The sequence below is a fragment of the Microchirus variegatus genome (assembly GCF_963457635.1).
Source record: "Microchirus variegatus genome assembly, chromosome: 19".
Taxonomy (NCBI): domain Eukaryota; kingdom Metazoa; phylum Chordata; class Actinopteri; order Pleuronectiformes; family Soleidae; genus Microchirus; species Microchirus variegatus.
The window spans coordinates 6,512,368-6,540,017 of NC_139820.1; the positions used below are offsets into that span (position 1 = coordinate 6,512,368).

A 27,650-nucleotide genomic window follows, 5' to 3' on the forward strand; every position below is an offset into this window, starting at 1 on the left:
AATCTTCACATGATCAAATCTGGCCCTCGTTAAAATAGTTGGGAGACAGATGAACTCAACCCAATTAATAACTACATAAAGAAAAAATTAATTCAAAACATTTTTATTTTATTATGAATGAATGGAAAACCTTTCAGATAAAAGAAGATGCACTACATATGAACCAAAAGGAACTAATATAATGTTTGTTACGGTTGTTGTTGTTTTTCGTTATCTATAATAACCTTAACATAAACTGATGATGACATTAAAAAAACACTGAAACTCGCCACACACACACACACACACACAGTCAGAGCAGAGTCACTCACCCACAGAGTCAGGGTGGGGCCGGGGTGAGGAGGGCGGGGCCTGGATGAAGAGGGCGGAGCCTGGCTCCGACTCTGAGGTGACGCTCCTTTTACTCACTTTTGTTCACATCGCACTGTCTCTGCCAGCAACAGCAGGAGCAGCAGCGGACTGGAGTTGAGAGAGAGAGAGACGCTGAAAACCTCCTCGTCCTGAAAGGGGAAAAAAACACAACATTACGCAGGGATATTTTTTTAAAACCTTTTGTGCTTTTCGACAGGTAAGATTCATTGTGTATTTGTTTGTTTGTACTTTCTCCGAGTGTCTTTAAACGCCTCCAAGTGTCTTTGTGTCAGTGTTGTTTTTCTCTCTGTCCGTCGTCACTGCGTCTAACGTAGTTTATATCCGCGTTTTGTGTTACGTGGCTACTTCTTTGTGTGTTTAAATGTTCATATTTGACACACTGAGGTGTCACTCCAGTCGTTACGTGTGTTTGGATTTCATTTCCGCATGCCTCCCACTGGCCGCTGCTGCGTCGAGAAGTTTCTTTTGACAAATTAGTCCGTTTTTAAACACCTGGAACTGGCGAAAATCTCTCCCTGACACGTCGTGGCGACGCGGGGCCCCTGGTATCGATCATTTTCTCTGACGTCACACTTGTCCACAGGGTCGATTGAGTGTCGATTAAGTTGGCGCGCGCGTGTACGCCTTTGAGTGCGCGCGTGCGAGGGAAGCAGGTGAAGAGCGAAAGGGGGCTGTTCGCGTCAGTTTGGGTCGAGATCGTTAACATCTCGCGAGATTACAGATCTCTCGCGATTAGAGACTTCAAAGTTGTTGTTTTTTAAAAAAGAAATGCGAGTATGTGAGTACAGAATAACAAAATAAAAGCGTTCACACAAATAAATAGTCTTTTAATTATTAATTAATAATAAATGGAGCAAGGGGAACATTTAAACAAATCTTATAGTGTACAAAAGTTATACAAATTGAAGAGATATTGTAAAAAATTTGTTTTTTTCCCTGAAAACTTGAACTTGTGAATATCAAATTTGGTTAATATAAGAGATAAATTAATACATCGAATACAATTAGCAATTACCCTTTAGTTCAACATCAGTGAATCCAAACAATAGATCTCTACTATCTGTCTAGCTATCTAGCTAGCTACTTTTTGTAAACTGGCAGGACCAAGCACGTAGCGCGTAAGTAGAAAACTAATTGTTAACTATTAGGAAAATGATTTAGTGCCATATGTATTAACACGAATGTGCCACAAAATTAATAATATAATATAAAATAGAGGACTACTTTTAAATAATTAGCAGAGCCTGGTTGCTATTTAATTCATTGTCCAATTATTTTTGTATACAATTATATAATTTGCATTTGATTTCTAAAATTCAGCAGCAGTCATCAATCACTTTCATGCACATCTGTAATGGATGAAAGTGAACGATGAATCACAGCCCGCAAATTTTGTCTGGGGTTTGCCATCGCTCACGCCAGCCCAGCAGTGATGTTTCCAGGTGTTGTTGAACATTCCGTGATGTCATTACCTGAGCAAAAACTCTGGCTCTCACAGGAGAGTCAACACGAGGGAACAACATAGCTTTCACTTGATTTCACGAGTGAATGCACCGAGATCAGCAACCAGATGGAATTTTGTGGGGTTTTTTTTTTTTTGAGGGTTTATTTTAATGATGTTGTTTACTGTGTCCTTCACCACTAACTTTAATATGTGTAATTAGAGTCAACTTTGACTTATGAATAACAAAAATCCCTCATTTAACACTAGGGGGCAGACGTGCTGACGTTTGCGAGGATAGCTTAAGTAGCAACTGCGCCAGATTTGGCATGTCTTCTGTGACTGTATTTTGCTGTTTGTGATAAGTGCAATCGGAAGCGTGGGTACTCTTTGGGAGCCTGTCGGGTCAGGAAATAGCTTCAAGTGGTCAGGATAAGACAAATTCAAAACAGCATCTGCCTTTATTACCTCCATTTGAAGTTTGAAAGACACCCGGGCCTCCTTTTTTATCCATCCGTTTCGACGTCTACTGCCATTTTCTCCACAACTTTTTCTGCATCTGCAATCAAACGTGTACCTGGATTACACCTGCTTCTGAGAGGTGAAGGATTTTCAGAACAGATTTTCAAAACAGACGTGCACTCGCCGTCGCCCACTGTTTACACATAAACAACAGGGACATAATCGCTCGCTCTTCATGCATCAGTGCAATGTTTGTCAGGTGCATAATTCAATGGATTAACGCGCAAACTGAGCGCAAGCATAATATATCTGCTCCGAAATAACACACTTGTGGTTTTGGGAGCTCCTTTTGTTGAAATTAAAGCACCCAGAATCACCAAACAAGGTTTGTGTTGACCAGCAAGCGTCCAGCTGAGCTCGGTGAATGTGTGTCAGGTTGAACACGATCGGGTGCCAATACTTTGTGCCAGACAGGCTTCACTGAGATTGACCCCTGTCACCACATCATGCATCAGCAGACAGCACCCTGGCTGGGTGGAAAGCTGCTCCCATCTGGCCTCAGGGGGAAGAGGGTGAATGAGTGGTGGGGCGACGGAGGGGATGGGGGTGACTTACTGTAGATTTTGCGTCTACAGCTGTGGCAGCACGGTGATAATCTCCCCCCCGTCCTCCTGCTTAATTCCCTGATACTGTCCTACATTAGCAGAGCAAGAGTCCAGGAGATCCTTCAGTTTATAAATAGGACTACACTTTCCAAAGGGGGATTAGTGTATTTCATATACCGTAACCTCTTTGTGTCGCTGGGAGATTTTTGTTTTCTTTACCTCGTCTCTGTCTCTGTCCAGTGGTGCATGGCTGAGTACTTTCCAGCGGCTCGGTTACAGCCACTCGGCACACATGTTGTTGTGTGACCTACTCTGAGTTTGCGTATCGCCGACCGTTCTCCAGTGTTTTGGTGTTCCCATGGAGAACGGGGACGCACAGAGATAAAGTGTCCTGTATTGGAGCGGCGTGGGGTCTTTGCGGTTGAGGTTGGAGTGACGGTGGTGTTACAGCATCCAAATGTCCACTGGAGTCAGAGGAACTTCCTGTGGCTTAGGAGGAAATCTTCACCAGACATCACTGGTGGTCAAGGCAAAGCCGATTTCAACCCTGCTGCTTCTCAGACGCTTGTATTGGACTCCTTATCTCCTTTGACCAGTTGTTATTCGTTAATATTTTATTTAAAAGGAGATAGTTTTCATTATAGAATAATCTCATCTAATCTGAAGCCTAAGAGCTTTCTTTTTATGTTTCAAAAACATTTTTTTTATTTATGCCTATTTGAAACCAAGATTTCATGAAAATAACCCAACCTAACTATCAAAATATCTGGCGATTACCTGAGTTGTTGTGTTACCGAAGTGTTACTCAAGCAAACTAAACACAAGATATCCCCTGAAGGTGTTAATTTAATCCACCATTCGGGTCTCTTTTGTTAAAGATTAATCTGGTAATTAAATAAACACCCAGTCATTCACAGGGTTCCTGCTGCTGTCACTGACGAGCCATAAAGCCAGAGGCCTCCAGCAGAGCACTGTGCTAAAGTGCTGAGCAAGTGGAGCTGGCATTGCCCAGCCGAACACAGCCCGTGACAGTCGGGGAAATTAATTATTTACTTTCATCAGTTCTCCCGGTTGCATCCAACGAGGGCGAGAAAATGTCCCCTCTCTTTTGCGTCTGCTTCCTTTGCACTTTTAAAAGCTGCATGAAAGTCTGCCAGGTTGGTCATTTCAAGTCAGCTCGTATCGCATCAGTCTTTAACGGCCTGCTGGGAAGAAAGAAAAAAAAAAGAAGCTGAATGTGACTGTTTTCCTCATGAATACATTACCACGGATAACTTTTTCATCACCCTCAATGTATTCGAGCAGTGCTGGCATGGAAGTGCGTTCCAGCGCTGAGTCAAAAGAGAATATTTTCACAGTTGGATGATTTGGCTGAGCTGTAGTTCTCCACACAGCGACTCTGATGAGTCCTGTGGTGTCTGTTTTCCTCCTCCTCCTCCTCCTCCTCTGTCCCTTAATTACACATATATGAGAGATTGGGGAAAGTGAGGACAGTTAGGGTGTGGCTGAAACTGCGTGTAAATCAGTGGGAAAGCTCTACAAAACGCGACTTCGACTTCTCTCAGAGAAGTTCATTTAGGATTTTGTCACCGTTTGAGTGAAAAATACCATAACTGGTTTGTTTTCTTTGTTTTGGTTTCTTGCTGTGAGGGCTTCAGAGACTTACACAACAACTGGACCATTGACTACTTGGCAAAATAGTGCACATACTGCAGGGGTGTTTTAGACCAGAGACTGGGTCAGGAGGACCCAGAAAAGTTTGTGGGAGAACCTTTTTTTTGTGTTTCCATATCGTACATTTTTTTTTAGCCTCAAGAGCATATGTTTTAAATATAATGCATAAAATTATGATTAATTTATCAAACATATGTCTTGGAAATGTCTAGTTTAAATATACTCAAAATAATGGCAGTACAAGTGGGAACTAGGTCGTGGCAGTTATGTTGGTTCCCATATACATTTTTAATTTTACAAAAGCAACATGACTGTCGCTTTACACCTCAATTTTTTTTGTTTGTATTATTCACTTTTTAGTATTATTTGTATGCTGTAAGTACAAAACTTAAGTTCATTTTTTATTCTTCAGGGTACATTTTGCCCTGCTCTCCAAAAACACCCTCCTCCTGCTCCCTCATGCTTCTAATCCCCCTGAAATATTTATCATCTGTCACATCAGCTCAGTGTTCAGCCACACACCGATGCGTAGCAGTAGAAGCTCAAAGAAAGAGAGTTAAAAAAAGAAAAAAGAGAGAGAGAAACTCCTGTTCAGGCCTTTAAATGGAGCTTTAGATGCAGTGTTGGTCGCCAAATTTGGCCAGTGAACATGCAGAGCCATATTGATGTGCTTCAGTTGGTTTTTTTGGTGGCATCCAGTGTGGGGGGACACTTGAGACCCAGTTTTCTTTTCACTCTGACAGTCAGTGAGACAATGTGGCTACTCTTTTTCCTCTCTACCCCCAAACAAAGTAACACAGAAGCTCTCTGTTGCTGTCCGTATCACAGACTTTGGTTCATCCTCTTCCTTCCTACAATCTCCTAAACAACATCCTAATTACTGTAGGCCCAGAGACTAAAATCACAGCCCTAAAAGCACTCGTTATGTCTAAGACACAAAGTGAGGATTGGATAATTCAGAATGACATTATAGGAAAAGTCTAAACACGCTTAGTAATCCATTGTTCAGGTGTGGAAGTAAGTCTTTGGACGTACGTCTTGTTCCTCCCGCAATATCTCACGCACGATGTGAACTTTGTTGTTGTGTACTTTTATTGCTATATGGCGTCCACTCCTCTCCACTTCTTTATCAGCTTTGTGTAACCCGATACCGCGCTCCTTACTCGGGCCGCCTCCACCGAGACGGCTCGCATTTCCTTTTGATTCACAGCAAGCCTCCCACGGGGAGCAAAACGGCGATGCACCAGTTTACAGCCACTGCGCTTGCATCCATCCACTGGCCTAGTTCAACTCGCAGTAAATCAAGCGGGCCATTATCCATTCTGCTCTTTAGTTTATTCATTCGCGGTGGACGATCGTGTCGTCGGGAATATTTTCCAGACGAGATAAGGAAAGGGGAGCTTGCTGTGCTGCATCTGCCTCATTAAGACAAACTGAGTTCGTGCACGCCAGCATTATCTCGTTGCCTGTTCTTTCTCTGTGGGCGTTTGGCTTGGCCGTGTTGCTGTGGTCTGGAGTTTATCAACTGCCTGTTACAGTAAATTGACAAATGCTCCCTATTTTTCTCGGGAGAGATTCTTCTTCTTCTTCTTCTTGCTTCTATCTTGTCCCCAGTCCGCACAAAGTCTGTCACCTAGCATGTCGGGAGTCATTGTGAAAGCACGGATTCCCCTGGTAAACTTCCCCTCTCTGACCGCACGGCAGTCGGATAATGTTGACCGCCACTTCCTGTCACCCACCACAATAAATCCATTAGCTGTGCACCACTTCACATCCTCCCTTATTGATTTATAACAAACGACTACCCAGTTAGCCGCTGCTACTGCCTCCATTACATTGCTATAACAGCTATTGTAGGACAAGCAGAAGGGGGGGGTAAGGGACATGAGGTTTGCGGACCAGAAAGGTCAGTGGGGGTGTGGAGCTATATCCCAGCGCGACGGCTGAATCCCAACACTTAAGGGATTCTAAATGCAATGTAAGGCAGCTCTCATCTGCGCTGGTCATTTACTGTGCGAGTGCAGCAGGGTGTTGAGTTAAACTCATCTGGGAAATAGTTTACAGTAAGAGGAGGATGAGTTGCAAGCGACAGGGTGTGTGTGAATGTGTGTGGGCCTGACGTGCAAATCCAGTATGTCTGGGCAGATGGTGCTGGGAGCTTTTTACAGATGTGTGGTAATCTGCTTTTATTTGCACGTCAACCTAAACATGACACGACGAGCAAGCCTGTTAGATAGTGACAGGTCGCCAGGCGAGGTCACATCTCCGCAACGGATCTCCACCACTCTGGCAACCGGCCATCCATCCATTATCTACCGTTTTATCCTCCACCAGAGGGTCGCGGTGGGTGCTAGGTGGGGTACACCCTGGACAGTTCGCCAGTCCATCGCAGAGCCACATATAGAGACAAACAACCATTAACTCTCACACCTACGGTCAATTTAGAGTGACCAATTCACCTGATCGCCAAATCTGCATGGTTTGGGCTGTGGGAGGAAGCCGGAGAATTCTGAGAAAGCCCACGCACACACGGGGAGAAGATGCAAACTCCTTGCAGAGAGGCCCTTGTTCCATCTAACAACTAAGATAATAATAATAATAAGAATTCATCAAAAGGAACGTCCTCCTCATTTGATTTCTTGACAAAATTGTCGATTTACAAGGTTTCCAAGATGAGACAACTGGCTGCTGCCTGTCGCTTAATAGATACCATACGGACGTGAGAGCGAGCGCTTGGCAGAGACGACGAAAATAATCTAGAAGATAAAAACTATTTCTTTAATCTCGTTACCAAAATTGTCTTAGGCGGCGGTTTAATGTGGGACTAACGGCAAAAAAAGCTGGAAATGTGTTTGTTTACACGCCAGGCATGTGGTGAAAGAACGGATCGCTCCAAACACGGCAACGTACGTTCGGGGGCCACTCTGGAATACAGGTTTATCTGCAGCCCCCCGGGGCCTCTTCCCTGACCTGATTCATTCCTGCTGTTATACAAAGAAGGAGCTTAGGCCAACTAGGTCCAAATCTGATTCTATAACAATACTTAAAACTAAAGACTGCATACTTGTTAATTATTGGGAAGATGTCCTTCAGGGAATAACATTTCAGATTTACTGTTGAGTCCCTTAAGCCATTAGGTGTTTTCGGCCTCACCCAGTTCAACTCTTACAACCACACAATCTGCTGCCACGCCCTTATTGAGAGCCTGTCACTGCTGCTGGGGAGACACTCCCTGTCTAACATGCCTGTGAACAGGAGGAGGAGGAGGAGGGAGGGGGGTGATAGTCAATCTGTGTTCATGACTGAGAAGCGTGTTACTCATCCATTGTCACCACGAGTGCGTCAGCCAGGTTACTTTTAGAAGAGTTTAATGTTGAAAGGCTTAAAAACCGAGGCACGGCGTTTTACGATCAGACCCGGGACAGATTGAATATATTATGTCCGTGTGGAATGTCACACTGGTGTTTCAGCATCAGGCGCTGAACAGGATTTATCTCTGCTTTTCTGATGCAACTCGCACACACACACACACACACTGGCAGCTTTCACTGACATGCATTCCTGTTTTTACTGAGCAGCGATCCTTTTTTTTTTTTCTAGTCATCCACAGAGGCTGTTGCTTAACAAGATAGTGGGAGGCAATGAATCTGAGATATGCGTCTTCCAGGGAAATGGTGTTGCTTCTATGGCACTAGTGTTTTTTTTGTGCGTGGGCGGATGAAGAAAGGGTGGCGGTAATGGCCGTGATGGAGCAAGGTACAGTGAGAGTGAAAGGATGCATCACTCATTAACTGTAAGGGAGCAAAGTCCTAGTGAGAGAAGTACACAACACGGAGCGGCGGCGGCGATTGGTCAGAACTGAACAAAGCAGGAGGGATCAGGGAGACGGGGAGTTCAGCCTCAATACTCTGTTTTACTGTCGCCATAAAACACAAAACCGTCAGTGTGCAGTGTTATCTTTATCATGAATTACCCTTTTTTCTGCATGGACCCTAAATACTGTGTGTGTGAGGGGGGTTGTGGGGAAGGAAATTATTAGGAAACCCCAAGAGTAAACAAGTGAACATAGCTTCAGACATCAGATGATCAGCAGATAAAAAAACACAGTACGGTGCCTTAGCCGAGTTTCGGTTACCTAGGCGATATGTGGGGTGTGTTGCAGTATTGCAACAGTTGGCTGAATCCACTGCCTCGCCCCGGGGAAAACAAAGACTACTCGAACAGTGTCCCTGATTTACAGACAACAGCCAATTTCTGAGTGGACTTTGTGTGCCGTAGAGCGGAGTTAGCCCCGTTTTTGATCTTACAAGTGCATCAAGAAATGTTTTAGCTCAGCTGCTTGAAGACAGAATTTAAAAAAAAGATCTGGGGTGAGTTTTGGCTTTTTACTCTTTCTTCTTATAAACGTTTGCCGTGCTGGTTGTCACTTTCAATACCTCACAGTTGTGTTTAGAAAAGAAAAAGGGGCCACACCTTAATTTAGAAAGGTGCTCGAGCCAGTGGCATTGTTTGGTTGCATGTGAGCGAGCATAGTTTCTGTGGCCCGGTGAGTCAGTGCATTATCTGTACGACAACATGTACCTGCAAGCACAGACAGTCCTCCAAAGGCCTGGTCCTGCAGGATTCTCGTGCCAGACTGAAACTCACTGAGCTGCTGCTGCTGCAGGTAAAAGCAAGAAAAGGGTAGATTAGAAGAACGGCAGGTTCAGTTGGAAGCACACTGTGTGTAGAGAACATATATATATATATATCTATATCTATATATATATAGATATAGATATATATCTATATATATATATCTATATCTATATATATATAGATATAGATAGATATATATATATATATATCTATATCTATATATATATATATATATCTATATATATATCTATATATATATATATATAGATATATATAGATATATATATCTATATATATAGATATATATATCTATATATATATATAAGTACACAACTCAGAAAATGTGACATACAAGTCTCAAGAAACTATGGATACACAGACTAATGTGGAATATGTAGTGCACACACATTGTTGTCAGTCTCTAATTTATACAGATTATAAGGGAAGGGAGCCCTGCTGGAGCTACACTGATGTGTACACACACACACACTAAATGCCTGAGGGAGAGAAAGTGGGCTGGGCAGAGCTGAGGGAGTGAAACACAAAACGACACATCCTTCTGCAAAGCCAGAGGGCAAAAAGAAAAATGGGGAGGGTTGCTTTTTTTATAAAATACATCATGAACGACCGAGAGAGACAAAGCAGTTCATCTTTCACAAATTGCCTTCCCTCCAAAAAACGGACCGATCAACTCTGTGATTAAAACACTCCTCACACTGAGTCACACTCACAAACTTGTTCTGGGAAGTTAATGTGAGCACAGGTGAAGATAGTAATTTAAGGGTTTGTCGACGATGTTGTGCCAACAGAGAAGCGTTGACATCCTGGATTTAAGCCCCAACTTGTTTTGCTAGTAGTAAAAAAATAAAAAATTCACACTAATTTATTACCAGCTGTCACAGGGAAAAAAAATAGCACAAGGATCAAAAATATGTTTCTGTTATTAGTCATTTGAAGCCTTGTGTTTGTTGCTGTGTGTGTGTACGCAATTCCAGTGTATCTGCAACCAGTGAACGCCCTCTGACGAGTCACACACACACACACACACACACACAAAACGGCACACAATGCACCCTGGTAACGAGTTGTGCAAAAGTTGTAGTCGAACATCTGAGAACATTTTTAACATATGGAAGAGGATTAGGGCCACAGGAAAAAAATATCTGAGTTTAAAGTCAGAATTCTGACTTTAGTCAGACTTTAAAGTTTGAATTCTGAGTTTGAAGTCAGAATTCCAAATTTTATAGTCGGAATTCTGAGGTTCAAAGTCAGAAATTCTGAGTTTAAAGTCAGAACTCAATTTTCCTGTGTGGCCCTAATCCTCTTCCGTAGTAACAAACACAGTGCATGCATTGTAATATCGGTCACATGCTGCACACACAGAGTTCAGCTATAACAAAACAATTTTACGTGAGGATAATTCGCTTTAAGGTGGCTTTAGGTTTTCAACATAGAAGAAGGATCCATGTGCACAGAGGAAATGGCGTGCCGTGAACAGTTTTACTTGGAGAACGAGATGCCGTTGGAGGTAGTGAACAAACTTGCACCGACAGGTATGACAGTGGTGGTTGCACAACTTCAGGGTTAGATGCTTCAGAATGTTGTCGGCTCGCGACAAATCTATTTAAGGAGGGCCTCGGTGTTTGCAACTATGAACGCAAATATTTAAGTCGACTTCCAGTCTTTTTTCATGAATGTGTGCTCGCAAACTTTTACGTCAAAACCTGACAGGCAAGTTTCTTATTGCCATGAGTCAGCAGCACACTGCTGCTGCTGCTCCCACGGCAGTATGGGTGGAGGCCTGGGGTGAAAGGTCAACCTGGACTGACTAGCATTCCTGACTTGAGGCTGTCTCTCCTCTCACTTTGCCTTTCCTCCTCGTGAGCTGCTGCTACCACAGCTACCTCCGCTGCTACTGCTGTGTTGTCATTTTAAGGTCAGGCGGTGCAGGCTACGTCAAAAATGAGAAAACTGAGACCTTGCTGCAAGACAAATGTTACAGTTAATGAATTTTAGCATTGAAATTTAGCATCGAAATCCTGACCTAAATTGTTTTTGTTTGTGTTTTTTTAGGTTTGCTCCATCGTTGTTGTGAGAACAGGAGGCAAAGATGGCGATGCAAAGTAAGCTACTACTGTTTTATTTTTCCATATTACCTTTTGTCTGTCTGTTTGTTAGCAGCATAACTGAAAGTAAAGGATGTGGGGATGCACAGTGGGTTCTTCTGAGTGGATTTTCTGCCTTTAATAACGCAGAGTGTATTTGTGCTGTTCTGTGTCCTGGTTCCACTTTTGTTAAGGTCAGTCCTCGACAGCCACATTAGAGGAAACTGTTAAACTGTTTCGATCGTGACCTTTCCAACTTCCAAGTATTGTGTTGACGTATTTACACTGGGGTCACTTCCTGAAACTATAACTGAAGTTTGAAAACTGAAGTGATACTTCACGTGGCTCATCCTTAAACGTGTTTTCTGTGGTTCAACAACTCTTAACGTGCCACATTTTCTGTCTGCGCTTGTTAGTGGGTGAGGCTGATGGCATGGTGAAGGTGGCAGAGTGGCAGGAGACCATGTATGGTTTAGACTCGGGTATCCAGTCTGGAGCCAATACAGTCAGGGACGACGACGGCGATTACACCACCACCAAGCACTACACCATGACCACCACCGTCAGCGGTGGGCCGCCTGGTAAGACTTTTTAAACAAACATATTCAAGCTTTTGTCAATACTTATACGTAATCTGTGGCCCCCGTGTCACTTCTTCATTAGAGTTGGACGGCCAGTATGCTTTGACCAGAGCCCAGCGAGTGCGCGCCGCCATGTTCCCAGAGACGCTGGAAGAAGGCACGACCATCTTGTCCACTCAGACGGACCCGAGCCAGATGACTAATGTCCAGCGCCTGGCCGAGCCTTCCCAGCTGCTCAAGACCGCCATCATCCATCTGATCAACTATCAGGACGACGCTGAGCTGGCCACGCGCGCCGTCCCCGAGCTCACCAAACTGCTCAACGATGAAGACCAGGTGATACAGTACATCCACCTAATAATCCAACCAAGACAGAAAACAAAGTAGTATCCTTTTACTCAACAACATGCGTGATCTCTCATCTCTCACTCAGGTGGTGGTTAGCAAGGCGGCAATGATCGTCAACCAGCTCACGCGCAAAGAGGCGTCTCGCCGCGCGCTAATGCAGTCCCCTCAGATGGTGGCGGCAGTGGTGCGCGCCATGCAGAACACGAGCGACATGGAGACCGCGCGGGCCACGGCCAGCATCCTCCACAACCTGTCCCACCAGAGGGAGGGTCTGCTCTCCATCTTCAAGTCCGGAGGCATCCCCGCTCTAGTCCGCATGCTCAGGTGCGGCTGCTGCATAACGTCGTTGTTTGTCAATTGTGTTTTACCACAGTTTCAGTTCTAACCCTTGATAGAAATGTGTGTAAATCCCACTTTTTCTCTTCAAGAACACATTATTCTTCCATCTATTGTCAGTTTATCATGGGCACATTCTTGAATGGGTACTTTCTGGACATTCTGGGAGATGTCAGAAGTCACAATTAGGGCTGCAGCTATCGAGGACGCAACATTATTAGCCCTAAATATGATTTGCAGTTGATTTTGTGGCACTCTTTTAACACACCAGTTTCCCCTCTTTTTAGTTCTCCCATAGAGTCTGTGCTCTTCTACGCCATCACCACACTCCACAACCTGCTGCTGCACCAGGAGGGAGCCAAGATGGCCGTGCGCCTGGCCGACGGCCTGCAGAGAATGGTTCCGCTGCTGAAGAAGAGCAACCCCAAGTTCCTGGCCATCACCACAGACTGTCTGCAGCTGCTGTCCTACGGCAACCAGGAGAGCAAGGTGTGTGTGTGTGTGTGTTTCTTGTGCTCGTTCATTTTTCGTAATTACGGGAACTCAAATAGATGACTGTTGAAGTTTGTGTGGGTTGTTTTTGGTCTTGGGTGTGGCGTGAGAACAGAATGGTTCAGGTGGTGGAACAGAGAGGGAATGGGTGTGGTTTTATGATGTGAGTTGATGAGTGACTGGTGTTAATCTGCCTGGACAGCACCTGGTGGCGAGTGGGGGAAGTTAAACCTTTGTTTTGAAGACGCATTCACGCTGTTCCCCGCTCTGCCTCACAGCTGATCATCCTCGCCAACGGGGGTCCCGAGGGTCTCGTTCACATCATGAGAAACTACAGCTATGAGAAACTGCTGTGGACCACAAGCCGTGTGCTCAAAGTCCTCTCTGTGTGTCCCAGCAACAAGCCTGCCATTGTCGAGGCTGGTAAGTAATACGTTGTCTGTGTCAGCACACACCTGTGTGCACAGGGCTGTCATACAGGTGTGTCCGCTTTTCTTACCTGAGCTAAGGCCCGGGGGGTGTTTTGTCAACCACATTGTTGCATGACAGCGCGAATTTATGAGATGTTGCTGAGGGCCGCGTTCCTCTCTGCTGCGCAGGTGGGATGCAGGCTCTGGGCAAACACCTCTCCGGCTCCAGCCAGCGTCTGATGCAGAACTGCCTGTGGACCCTCAGGAACCTGTCTGACGCTGCAACCAAGCAGGTTTGTGTCCCCAATTACTCCTCGTCCTTTCACACAAAGAACAGTAACACTTTATTTACACTACCGTTCAAAAGTTTGGGGTCGCTTAGTAATGTTCTTTTTCCAATTTTTCAATGAATATAACATTAAATGAATCAGAAATACACTCTATACATTGTTAATGTGGTAAACGACTATTCTAGCTGCAAATGTCTGGTTTTTAATGGAATATGTATAGTGTATAGAGGCCCATTTCCAGTGTTCTAATGGTACATTGTGTTTGCTAATCACGTTAGAAGGCTATTGGATGATTAGAAAACCGTCTTGACTATATTTTCTATTCATTATGCAACTCTTTTGATGAATAAAAGAGTGATTTTTAACGCAAAAAATAGTATAGGTGACCCCAAACTTTTGAACGGTAGTGTATTATCAGTAATATCTTGCGTAAACATACAGGGTGGTTGAATTTTAATGGTAATGTCATTTAATTTAAATGTTTTTAAAAAGCTATTATCTGGATATTTCTATGTCAATATCATGACATTGTTACCCAAAGAACTTACCAACATCTTGTTCCCAGGAGGGAATGGACAGTCTGCTGCAGGTGCTCGTCGGCCTGCTCAGCTCAGATGACCTCAACATGCTCACCTGTGCCACCGGCATCCTGTCCAACCTCACGTGCAACAACTCCCACAACAAAACCCTGGTCACCCAGAGCAACGGCGTCGAGGCGCTGATCCACGCCATACTGCGCGCCGGCGAGAAGGAGGACGTGGTAGAGCCCGCCGTCTGCGCCCTGCGCCACCTGACCTCGCGCCACCAGCAGGCCGAGGTGGCCCAGAACGGCGTGAGGAATCACTACGGCATCCCCGCCATCGTCAAGCTGCTCAACCAGCCCTACTACTGGCCTGTCATCAAGGTGGGTAGAGAGGGAGGGGTGGAGTTCAAACTGTGGAGACAAACTAGAGAGATCAGGATTTGACCCATTATCAAATAAATGTGCCTGACGCTTGTTCTCATTGATAAAATGGCTGCCAGCAATGGACAGAGGGGAAAACGGTTCTAGTTGTAGAGCAGCTGCTGTGACCCGAATGCAAATTTGTTCTATGGACTTAAGTTTCTAGCCGATAAAGATGTCAAAACAGGATTCTTAAAGTCGTCATATTACACCCTATTTCTCCAAGTTAAACTAGTTCCCTGGTGTCCTAATGAACATGTCTGTGACATGCTTTGGTCAAAATACCTTAACCTTCAGAACGCTCGCTTGTGAGTGTCTGTCTCTTTAAATGCAAATGAGACACAGGAAACTACGTCAGCGTCACTGAGGCTCCGACAGCTAACAGCAGTTAGTATTTGGAAAAGCCATCATTTGCCGACTCTAGCCGGCACATTGCCGTCATATATAAAATGTATCAACTGGACACGTAAATCCTCTGAGGCTGGAAGTTTGTGTAGAACTCTGTGTTGCACTGTGCAGCCAAGAATAGAACACTTAGCCGACTTCCACTCTTCCAGATACTATTGCCCTCAATACCTAAAACAAAACATACTTTCAAAAAAGATTAATTATCCAAAAACGATGGCAGTCTTTGGTAAAGTTGTTTACTGACCAGTAACCAGCAGCGTCCCGATCTGAATCTTTGCCTCTCCTCCCTTCCTGAAGGCGGCGGTCGGCCTGATCCGTAACCTGGCCCTGTGCCCAGAGAACCAGGCTCCTCTCAGGGACGCCGGAGCAATCCCGCGCCTCATCACCCTGCTGTCCAAAGCCCACCAGGATGCCCAGAAACACGGCTCATCTGCCCAGCAGACATACCAGGTACGTAGAGGGGGACGACGACGATGTCTAGTATCAAAAGATACTCATAATTGTTCTCTTTGATTAACGTTATCTGTTTGCTTGTTTGTGGTCAGGATGGAGTGAGGATGGAGGAGATTGTGGAGGGCTGCACAGGAGCACTGCACATCCTGGCCAGAGATCCCAGCAGCAGAGCGGACATTGCCAACATGCAGACCATTCCTCTGTTTGTGCAGGTGAGACACTTTGTTGTTTTTAACCAATTAGCAGTCATGTATGTGGCAATTTTTTAAAATTATTTTTAAATCCTCTTTTTTTCCCCCCCTCTCTCCAGCTGCTCTACTCTCCAGTGGACAACGTGAAGCGCGTGGCGGCGGGCGTCCTGTGCGAGCTGGCGCTGGACAAACCGTCGGCCGAGGCCATCGACAGCGAAGGAGCGTCCGCTCCCCTGATGGAGCTGCTGCATTCCAACAACGAGGGCATCGGTAGGACGCCGCGGCATATTGCGCTGTGATTCGCTTACTGTAATGCAGCATTTAGTCATAGATGACTCACGTGCTGTACTTACTGTAAGTGCAGGTCCTTGCGTTAGTGTACTCTTACTCCACAGTGCTTCAGAATGACATTATGTCAAAGGCTTAATGATGATTTTTTGCATAATTAGTGTTACATATTTGTTGTAAATGGAAAAAGTTAGTGCTGGGCGCTAGGTTAATGCACATTGTTCCATGACGACTGACTGGAAAAAGACGCTCTTCACGTTTATGAATCCAGGCACCGTTTACCAGTTAGCTACGTTAGCGACATTAGCTTGTTTAGCGTCATTAGCACGCCTACAGTCGAACTGGAGCGGTCTGTTTATTAAACAAAAAGAGCGCTAACAAATAAGCAGCATACCTGCTTACCTCTGTTTTTAAAGTTTAGCCTGACTTTAGAGACTAATTTTAACAATCTGGAGTCACGTAAACATGACGCGTCTTTTTCCGGTCAGTCGTCATGGAAACGCGTTGTGCGCTAACGTTGACACAGTTATCTACATATTCTACGACTTAAATTAAGCGCTTACTTATTTGAAATACTTCTTCTCCCTTTCTGTTTCTTGCCGAGATTTAAAAGACTCTCAATCCTGCTCCATAAATATGAAACCAACCATGAAAACAGTTTAATTAGTATAAAAACTTGCTTTATGTCAAAATATCCGCTGTGACAAAGGCTTACATCATCATATTGAGCACTACTTACTTACTTAATAAATACTTCCTGTTGTCAGAATGACTCTATTTGGACTCATCTGACATTTATTGACATGAACTCCTTTCTCCTCAGCGACTTACGCCGCCGCCGTGCTCTTCCGCATCTCGGAGGACAAGAACACCGACTACAAGAAGCGAGTGTCCGTGGAGCTCACGCACTCTCTGTTCAAACACGACCCCCCCGCCTGGGAGTTGGTGAGTAGTTACTAGTTTCCATGTAATTAAAGCAATTAGAAATTGTACGTTTAGACCTAAGGACTATAAATAAGCTTTATATGTAGACAGAGACTGACCTGTGTTCTTTTGACCCATCTGCAGGCCCACAACAGCATCCCCATGGATGCTCACTATCAAGATGGTGAGTAACTATGGCTGAAATGTGCACACACGGCACATTCCTCAGCACGAGGTCACTCTTGCACAGGGAGCGACTGCAATTGCTCTAAAGGCCACTTAGCGCTGCTGCTGCTGCTGCTGCTGCATGTGTTACTCAAACTACACCACTGCCCGAGCATGCATAGATTTTCACTGGTCTCTTTTAGCACCTCTCTACATGATCCCAGTGTTGTGTTTGTGTTGCAGAGATGGACGGTGGCTTACAGGGCTTCCCGATCGGAGGGGGATACACGGGTGAAATGGGCATGGATGGCATGGGCATGGATGCAAACATGATGCAGGAGGATTACTCTGGCAGCATGGCCTATGACAGACAACAATACCAATATTAAAGGTCAGTGCCTGCTCATGTACAAGCATCTGTTATGAATCAAAGGCCTTGAAAGTACAAATATTTGGTTCTGATCTTACGTTAAAACAATCCGTGTGAAATGGAGAACCCTAACCCACGAAATTTTTAATTTGATTTTCAAAATAAAATAATAAAAAAAAAACGGATGACTCTTTTTCTTCCCGATTTAACGGCATAAAACTATAAAATAAAACTGTTGGAAAGATATTCACATATTCAAACTTTGGCGGTCAATAACATTGAAACGATACTTCGCAAACTTGGCCACGTAGACGACAAGCTACAACCTTGTTTTCAATCAAAAAGAGAAACTACGTCGGACTCTGCGTGCAGTCATCAGTGAGACTGGAGCGCAGGGGCCGTCTACAAAGTGCAACTTTATAAAAATATATATATATATATACACACACACACATATATATATATATATACACACACACACACACATATATATATATATATATATATTCATTTATATATATATTAAGGTGTAGTTATTAAGTATTTTTAAATGACGAATGATACACGGATTAAAAACAACAAGAGTTTTCTTTTCTTTTTTACTTACATTAGTCAAAATGTTTCTAAATCAGTTACGCGATAACGGCGGTTAACGGCGTCAGTGTTAATGCGCGGGAAAAAGACTTCGGATTGTCAAAATGAGTCTCTAAAGTAAAGCTACATTTTAAAAACAGAGGCACACATAGGCAGTACACAGGTACGCTGGTTATTTCTAGCGCTGCTCTTTTCGTTTAATGAACAGACCGCTCCAGTTCCACTATAGGCGCGCTAATGGCGCTAAATGAGCTAATGCAGCTAACGGAGCTAACTGGTAAACGGTGCCTGGACTCCGGTGTCGCGGCACGTAAACATGATGTTACGCGCTAACGTGCGTTAACCTCGTGCCCTGCACTCAAATCAGTATTTATTTTCACGGTAAGGGACCGTTTTCTTTCATCTGCTTTCCCGTCTCTGCCGTTGTGAAGGGATCGAGGAGGCTTTACACACATTTTTGTTTGAATTTAACGAGCCACCAGAACAGGCAACGACATGTGCAGCGTTCACACACACACACAAACACACACTCCTATGATTCTCTTAGGTGCATGGCGTCCGGTTACTTCTGTGTCTACCGTAATGCACATGGCAAAGGTGCAACTATATTTGTCCACTACCATACTCGACAGTTAAAAAGTGAGGAAGTATATTAAATATTAGGTACTACGAGTTTTATGTTCTCATCGTGTCTCTTTCTTCTCCCTCTTCTTACAGATGGCGAGACAAAAAGGAGGAGTGGACGAGGAGTGGGACATAATAGGACAAAGAAGACGAGAATATAGGCATCAGTAGAGATTATTGCCTCTGCTCTCAGCCTGATGTAATATATGCAATTATCTCCGAGTACCGGACTCATAATCTTAACAGGGCTCAACTCCACTTTGTTCTCTAGCCTAATTTTTCTGGTTTATTATAATAATGACAATGGCGACGCTTGTAGGTTCCTGTTAGGAAAACCTTCTACGAGTGTGTGGCACGTGAGTAATGTGTGAGAGTGTGCGTGCGTGTGCGTGTGCGTGCGTGCGTGTGTGCTTCTGGGTGGGTATTCTATGCCAAAGAGATTTTATTTTGTGACGATAATCTTGTAGCTTCCCGGTTTGTTTTTTTAAGGAAAAAGAAACAAAAAAAACAAAAAAAAGACAATGATAGTTGAAAACACTGCCAGGAGGTGGCTCGACGTGCACAGCGCCCCCTGCTCACCGCTCTGTCTTTCCTTCCTTCTCTTTCTTTCCTTCTTTAATGACGTTGTAACAGACACTGCTGACCACGATGTAGGTTTGACACTATACTCTGTCGACTCTTTCTCCCCATCCCCCCCCGCCGTGACCCCGGAGAGTCGGTGAAAAGCTGCTTCTCACGGACTCGTTTGAACAAAAGAGGAAAGTGTGGAGAGAGAGCAGTGAAGGGCTGACCCCTGACCCCTGACCCCTGACCCCTGACCCCCGCGCTCGTATCGTCATGGGCCGACACGTGGACGTAAACGAGGGTCGTTTGTGGTTTTATTTTTTTAATGAATTTGTTTCTCGTCTTTTATAAGTTATTCACTGGGCAAACGGACCCAGTATATTAACAAAAAGATTAGATTTAGAAACAGAAAACCTTCTAGAGACGAGTGTCGTGTGTGACGATGATCATTTGCAGAACAACGGCGTGGGTGTTGATGCGATTTTTACGTATTTGTTTGTTTTAACAGGCCGACTAATAAACGTTAGTCGACGCTTAGGATAATGTCGTGTCGGGGACGGCCCTACAGCTAGAGGAAACTACTGACAGGGAAATTTGTCTTTCTACTTAATGAGAGTTTTTACTGAAATTTTGTTTAATAAAAATAAAGGATATATTAAACATATGATGGCGTCTACAGTATGTTTACTGAGTTTTCACCTTAATTAGCTTGGTCTCTTGGCCTTGGTAGTCTTCACACTGGTGCTGTGCTGCGTTATGGTCTGGAACATAATGACAGATGACAATAAATTGACAAGTGTAACTTTATTTGGAAGATCAGAGTCGTTTAGGCCACGAGTAAATGGCACTGCAGCGAATTCACTTTTATACTTAACCCTTAGAACACAGAGCATTTAAGGCGCTTTTTTTCCCATTACTATTTTAAGAGGCTGTAAGAATGTGCAATACAGAGTGTCTTATATCCTTTTTTTTAAGCACAACCTATAGGCAACCTGATGAAAAAGATTGTATTTTTCCCATTTTCACCAATAAGCAAAAAGTACTCGTATTTGAATTTGTGTCATTTGGAAATACGGCACAGTTCAAAGTTCGTTTTTATGAACAAAAGTGAAAGAAAAACTATCCCATTTTGTGACTTCTGCACAATTATCACTACTCTTTTTAAATGTGTGACATAAAAGCAATCATAACTTTGGCTCAACAACCCATAAGACACAAAAAATGCATTTTTTGAATATGTGACCTATAAACACACACCCCCAGGACGTCCATATAAGGAGTTGTGTATTATTCCCAGGGCAATTTACCAAGGGTGCACCTGCGGTAGTGTTAACACTTACCCTAAACTAAATTCTAACCCTTAAAAAAAGGCCTTTAAAATTGTGGTGACTTTATTTTTAAGTTTGGTTGGACCTCACAAAGATATAAATACAAGTGTACACACACATGAATAACTTACTAATTATCCTCTTTTGCATAGCACCTGTGAGGTTTTATTCAACTCTGTCGTTATTGTCACAATGTCAGTGTAGAAAATACAGTCACACCTTAAGTATGGCTACATCATGCAGACACAGTATATGTACATAGATATGTATATATATGTGTATGTATGTATATATATATATATATGTATGTATATATATATATATATATATATATATATATATAGGTATAAATATATATACATATACACACATATATACATACATGCATATACATACATACATACATACATACATAGGTAATATAATAAATATGACAGGTGACCACTGAGGAGATTGGAGAACGTGACGGTTGCTAAAAATCGACTGTAGAATACATATAAACAGCCAGAGTAGAAAGTGTGTGTGATAACTTTACAACCTAATGAACATGATCTTGTTCCACGTGCGTCTGTCTCACCTCTATCATACATGCAGTGCGGTTATTATTCACTTCTTTAGCCGTAACGTGTACCTAATAAACTGACCAATGAGGCGGTCTTCTTCTAGTCCGTCTGCTTCAGGGTTAAAACAGGTTGTGTTTTCCTGTCGACCTTGAAGGCAACACGTGCTTCTCCCTCTGATCTGACAGCCAAAAAAACTGCTGCTGTTTTATGGATTTTTTCTTTTCTCTGTAAACCTTAGATCAGCAGTTTCTGAAACAGTTAGAACATCCCTCCTGGCACCGACACAAACCAAACATTCTGATGCTCAGTTTGAACTCCAGCAGGTCTTCTCTCGAGCCGTGTGTCTACATATCTTAAATGCAGTGAGTGGCTGTTTTAGATGTTTGCAGTGTACCTAATAAAGTGTCCAACGTGTGTATGTTGAGCTCTGCTTGTTTAGGTTCAGTATATTTATATATATTTATATATACCCTCAGGTCAAAGGTCTGACGACGCCCACTCTGGCTCGGGGGGGGGGGTTTGGACAGTTGAAGGAGCAGACTTTAGATGACACAATCAAACATGTGCATGGACTGAAGGATGTTTTCATCCTGCATGAGAGGAAAACAAAACAATCGTTTTATTCTTTATTCTGCACGTTTATACCAATCGCATTTAGTAGATTTCGATTTCAAACCACCTTTTGACACGTTTCCAGGAACTCGTCGAGGGTGACCACGCCGTCTTCGTTCTTGTCCATTTTCTGCAACGCACAACCGCAGGCGTCTCAACGTAGGACTCCGATCAGTCACACAAAATACACAGATTTTCCGCTTTTCCTGAGGGTTTTTTTTTTTACCTGAAAGAAGGTTTCAACGTGGTCCTTGGGAGCGCCGTCCTTCATGCTGGGGTAAGTATGCTTGCCCATCATGTCGTAGATGGAGTGCATGATGTCGGTCATCTCCTGAAGAACACGGGGAAAGAGGAGGTGACGAATGAAAAAACATGAAAACAAACCCAAAAGCGAGAAACGCACAAACGCACCTCTCTGGTGACGCAGCCGTCCTTGTTGAGGTCGTACAGATTAAAGGCCCAGCTGAGTTTGTCCGTGGTGGAGCCTCTGAGGATGATGGACAGGCCCAGAACAAAGTCCTACAGCGGGGGAAAGACATGACGACGTGATGAAAAAAGAGATGGAAGATGGATGTTGTTACCACTGGTGGGTCATCGTGGTTCTCACCTCAAAGCGGACCGCTCCATTGTTGTGAGTGTCAAAGGCTTCAAACAGGAAATGTGCGTACATACTTGAGTCTGGAAGGAAGAGAAGATAAAATAGTGACCACTTATATATTTTAGTGCTTCAAACATCACAGGAACAGCTTCTTTTTACCCTCCGGGGTCAAAGGTCAGAGAGAGTTTATGCCACAGCTGCCTTAAATCATTGGAAATTGTCATTGTCAAGTATTTTTTTTTTATGTTTCTGTAATGGTTCATACACCAGTATGTAGCAGCTCTTTAACCAAAATTAAATCTTTAATGCTAAAATATTGTTATCCGTGAATTTTCAAGTACTGTTTTACAAAAATGCGTAAAACATTATCATTATTTCTTCATCAAGACGTGAAATTATAGATATTTACTTAGCTTTAGTGGTTGAGTGTTATGAGAAGTCCAGAATTCTGTATTTAAAACTCAGAATTCTGACTATAATCTCATAATTCTGACTTTAAAGCTAGTCAGAATTCTGAGAATAAACTCAAAATTCTGGGAATAAAGTCAGAATTCAGAGAATAAAGTCAGAATTCAGAGATTTAAAGTCAAATATTGTTTTCCTGTGTGGCACTAATCCTCTGCCATACATCCAATTATATCCATGTGAGTGTCAGGCAGATTTTTTTTTTTAATTTTCACTCCTGTGTGGCTTAGATTTTGTTGAATTGCCATTTTATAATGATAATGATCAAATAAAACTGTGTATTTGTATGTAACTTTTTACTGTTAAAATATACATAAAACATCCCTGGTACAGAGGGATGAATGATGTGTGACTGACCTCCCTGTGGGAAGAACTGGGAGTAGATGCTTTTAAACGTCTCCTCGTTCACCACACCACTGGGACACTCCTGCAGAAATCATGTTAGAGAAAATTCTAAATGAACACAAGTCTCTCTCTGTGTGCACACCCCAAACCATTTGTGTGACCCAATTCATCATAAAAGGTTGAAAACTAATAATAATAATAACAATAATAATAATAATAATAATAATAATTGACATGTACAGTATATATGGTTTTGCACAGAAAGCTTTATGACTGACACTTTTGAATCCTCGGTAAAGGACCTGCAGCTCCTCCTTGTTGAATTTGGTCTGCTGCACGAGGCGTTGGAGTCCCTCAGGTCTGTGACACACTGTGGACACTTCACCTTCGTCAGCTATACTTCCTGTATGGACGAATAAAGAAAAAAAGGGTTTCTCCTCCTCCCTGAGACGATGAGGGGAACACGAGTGATGGTGTGTGCAGACACTTGCTTTGATGAACTGAAGAGCTGGAGCCGGAGCGACAGCAGGGGAGCAGTTTGAGGAACCGCTGCTTTATGGTCTTTTTACTGGATTTGCACGGGGGATTACCTGGAAAACAACCAATCACAGCGGAGATTTAGAGCAAACGCGGCGTAGAAGTCGTGTCTGAGAGATTGGAAGACGAGCTCAAACTTGGCTCAGAGACTTTGAATCACTTCTTCTAGTTCCCGCAACTCGGTCCAGACAGAGACGTCAGCGCTGGTGTTAGTCAGGATTAAGCACCTTTCAGAAAATTGGTTTATTATTAACAATTTTTAAAAACAACAACATCTTGTTTACCCAACTAAATTTAAGACAACTCATCCAATAACTGCTGAAATAATAGAAATATATATATATATACACATATATATACATACATACACATATATATATGTACATACATACATACATACATACATACATATATATATATATGTATGTAAATATATATATGTACATACATACACATACATACACATATGTACATACATACACATATGTACATACATACACATATGTACATATATATACATATATATATGTCAATACATATATACACATATATATGTAAATACATATATACACACATATGTACATATATATACATACATATATACACATATATATATACATACATATATACACATATATATGTACATACATACATACACATATATATGTACATACATACATACACATATATACGTACATACATACATACACATATATACGTACATACATACACATATGTACATACATATATATACACACACATATGTACATACATATATACACACACATATGTACATACATATATACACATATATATGTACATACATATATACACATATATATGTACATACATATATACACATATATATGTACATACATATATACACATATATATGTACATACATATATACACATATATATGTACATACATATATACACATATATGTACATACATATATATACACATATATATACACATACATATATATATACATACATACATATACATACATACATACATACATACATACACACACATATATATACATACATACATACATATTTACACATATATGTGTATACATAACACAACAACAACAAGAGTTTACAGGTCTGCATGTGCACATTATCAGCAACAGCAGACGTTCATGTGTCCCTCCCGCCACCAGAGGGCAGTATTGAGCCACAGTCTGATCTCTTGTGACCTGAGTACATTTTCACACCAGTACTTTTACTTGTGTGTGTGTGTGTGTCCTTATCACACTGTCATAAGTGACAGTGGACACTGAGGAAGTATACCGTGGCAGCTGCACCAGCCTTGGAAAAGCAAACAAAGCTTCACACACTAACACACACACACATAAACGCACACAAAGGCAACACAGACACACGTCAGATGAATATAACGCGATAAAGAACTTCTATTTTGACAAAAAAAACCTAACACTAAAACTATTCAAAACTAAACTAAGCATTTACAAAAATTAAAAACAAGCAAACCCGCTCAAACGTGTCCTCTGTGAAACGCTTGGTGTTAAAGGGTTAAAACGAACTCCTTTTGAAAGCAAAAAGTCAAAACCCTTAGTGAACCGTTAGTAAATAGCCTCAGGAAAAATACACAACTCCTTATATGGACATCCTGGGGGTATGTGTTTATAGGTTACATATTCAGGCTTTTAGAAATGTGGGGTTTTGCCTTCTCATGTGTCAAAGTTAGGATTTGTTTTATGTCGCGTTTGTAGCAGTGATATAAACTAGTGATACATGTGCAGAAATCACAAAATGAGACCGTTTTTCTTCCATTTTTGTCCAAATTTCATAAATTCATCAGATTGTCATCAGATCGGCTGTGCTGACAAAGAGGACATAAGACACAAATTGAGTAAAATTATTTGGTGTGTGAATGATGACTTGCTGCAGATTTAAATAACATAATAGTGTTATTAATGTTAGTATCATCGTAGGAAAAAACTTCATAGCTCAAGTGCAAAACACAGACGTCACACGTCCCTATATTTACTCATCACTCTGCTTTTATCAGCACGAGGACAGTTCACAGAAAGACATCAGTTAGATGTGAAGACGTGAGGAGAACAGAGACGTCTGTGGACAAACACACACACAAACACACACACACTCATGGTTAAGTTTAGAGACGACCAAAAATAGTCCTTTAAGTCTAAAAATAACAGTATGTATAAAAATAGAACCTTTAATATTACACAAAATGCAGCACAGTGCTAACACAGTGAATGGATACTAATGGATGGGGTGCACTAAGATAGCTAAGCTACACCGCACTATGCTACACTGAACTATGCTTCGCTGAACTATGCTACACTGCACTACGATACACTATAGTACAGTACACTACAGTACGCTACACTAAACCATGCTAAAGTAGACTACACAACATCGCACTAAGCCACCCTACAGTACACTACACTACACAACGCTACAGTACCCTACACTACACTACACTGCACCTACACTAGGCTACAGTACATTACACTACGCAACAGTACACTACACTATAGTACCAAAACAACACTACGCTACACTACAGTACGCTACACTGCACTACGCTACGCTACACTACACTGCACTACGCTACACTACAATAGGCTACAGTACATTACACTACGCAACAGTACTCTACACTGCGCTAAAGTACACTACACAACACTACACTAAGCTACAGTACGCTACACTACAGTACCTTACACTACACTACGCTACACTACACTACACTGCACTACACTGCGCTACACTAGGCTACACTACACTACAATCGGCTACAGTACATTACACTATGCACCAGTATGCTACACAACACTACGCTACACTGCACTACGCTACACTACACTGCATTACACTACACTACACTACAGTACGCTACACTACACTGCACTGCACTACGCTACACTACACTGCATTACACTACACTACAGTACACTACACAACACTACCCTACACTACAGTACGCTACACTACACTGCACTACGCTACACTACACTACACTACATTACACTACAGTACGCTACACTACACGACACAAAACAGAGGGTTTATTTAATGGCTGGTGGCTGCTGCTTGCACAGTAGTCAGTGTGATAATGAACCCATTCAGCAGCAGGTTAAACAAACAGTGAACAGGTGCATGAACACAGAGCGTTCAGGAGACACAAACAATGACAGAGTGAAGCAGCACTGTGATGTCGTGGTAATAACAGCCTCGAAAAACTACAGCCTGAACTGTTGTGTCAGTCAAATAAACAACAACAACAACAACAACAACAACCACTGCTGGTCAAAGTGTTATTCACAGTCTTGTGTAAAATACTTTAAAGGGATACTTGAGTAAAAGTACAAGTATCTTACCAGAAAATTACTAAAACAATCAAATACTCTCATTCAAACATTCTCGAATAATAATAATAAATCTAACTCACCTTCAAACCTTTTATATTCTTTTCTTTTGTTTTTAACAACAAACACACATGAAGCTGCAGCTGTACTGATGAGTGTCCCCACACACACACACACAGATGTAAACTAATTGGCCACTTTATTAGGTACACCTGTTCAACAACGTGTTAATGCAAATCAACCAATCACATTCCAGCAACTCAGTGCATTAGGCATGACTGATGATTTCACATCATCTATTTTTAAAGGGTCAGAGAAATATCTAATAGATGTCAGCTATCAGGGTGATAACTGTCAGTTTCCTTTCAAAATAAAAGTACATGGATATTTGCACTGACCTGTGAGTGGATCGTGAGATCTGTCCAGCTCTCTGGAGTCCGTCAAACTTTGCTCCTGACTCCTGGATTTCATCTTTTCTCACTTATGACCAGACCAGCTTCTGCTTCTGCTTCTTCTGCTTCTTCTGACGCAGGATCTGCGCGTATGTGCTGCTGTGC

General features: G+C 42.5%; 2 protein-coding genes across 2 annotated transcripts; one reads left to right on the top strand and one right to left on the bottom strand.

The window, feature by feature from the left end:
- The first annotated feature begins 438 nt into the window (after window positions 1-438).
- Window positions 439-19,931, top strand: jupa (junction plakoglobin a). The gene is made up of 16 exons (XM_083906249.1): window positions 439-568; window positions 11,266-11,315; window positions 11,714-11,878; window positions 11,961-12,214; window positions 12,312-12,550; window positions 12,850-13,051; window positions 13,333-13,477; window positions 13,654-13,757; window positions 14,320-14,658; window positions 15,403-15,555; window positions 15,651-15,770; window positions 15,869-16,019; window positions 16,861-16,982; window positions 17,106-17,145; window positions 17,370-17,517; window positions 18,808-19,931. The coding sequence occupies exons 2-15, from the start codon at window positions 11,303-11,305 to the stop codon at window positions 17,513-17,515; spliced, it is 2,193 nt and encodes a 730-aa protein (XP_083762375.1). The 5' UTR covers window positions 439-568; window positions 11,266-11,302; the 3' UTR covers window positions 17,516-17,517; window positions 18,808-19,931.
- A 1,780-nt stretch (window positions 19,932-21,711) lies between these two features.
- LOC310941316 (A-type potassium channel modulatory protein KCNIP2-like) lies at window positions 21,712-27,564 on the bottom strand (the record flags this gene model as incomplete). Its single annotated transcript, XM_083906470.1, has 9 exons — window positions 21,712-21,759; window positions 21,849-21,911; window positions 22,008-22,112; window positions 22,193-22,300; window positions 22,389-22,459; window positions 23,202-23,271; window positions 23,468-23,588; window positions 23,677-23,779; window positions 27,492-27,564. 9 exons carry the CDS (start codon window positions 27,562-27,564, stop codon window positions 21,712-21,714), a joined length of 762 nt encoding a protein of 253 aa, XP_083762596.1.
- Window positions 27,565-27,650: the final 86 nt, after the last annotated feature.

Excerpts from the sequence above, each read along its gene's own strand:
- jupa (XM_083906249.1), top strand. Across the intron at positions 12,215-12,311 it reads TGCTCAACGATGAAGACCAG|GTGGTGGTTAGCAAGGCGGC; the intron begins GTGATACAGTAC and ends TCTCTCACTCAG. Across the intron at positions 13,052-13,332 it reads ACGGCAACCAGGAGAGCAAG|CTGATCATCCTCGCCAACGG; the intron begins GTGTGTGTGTGT and ends TCTGCCTCACAG.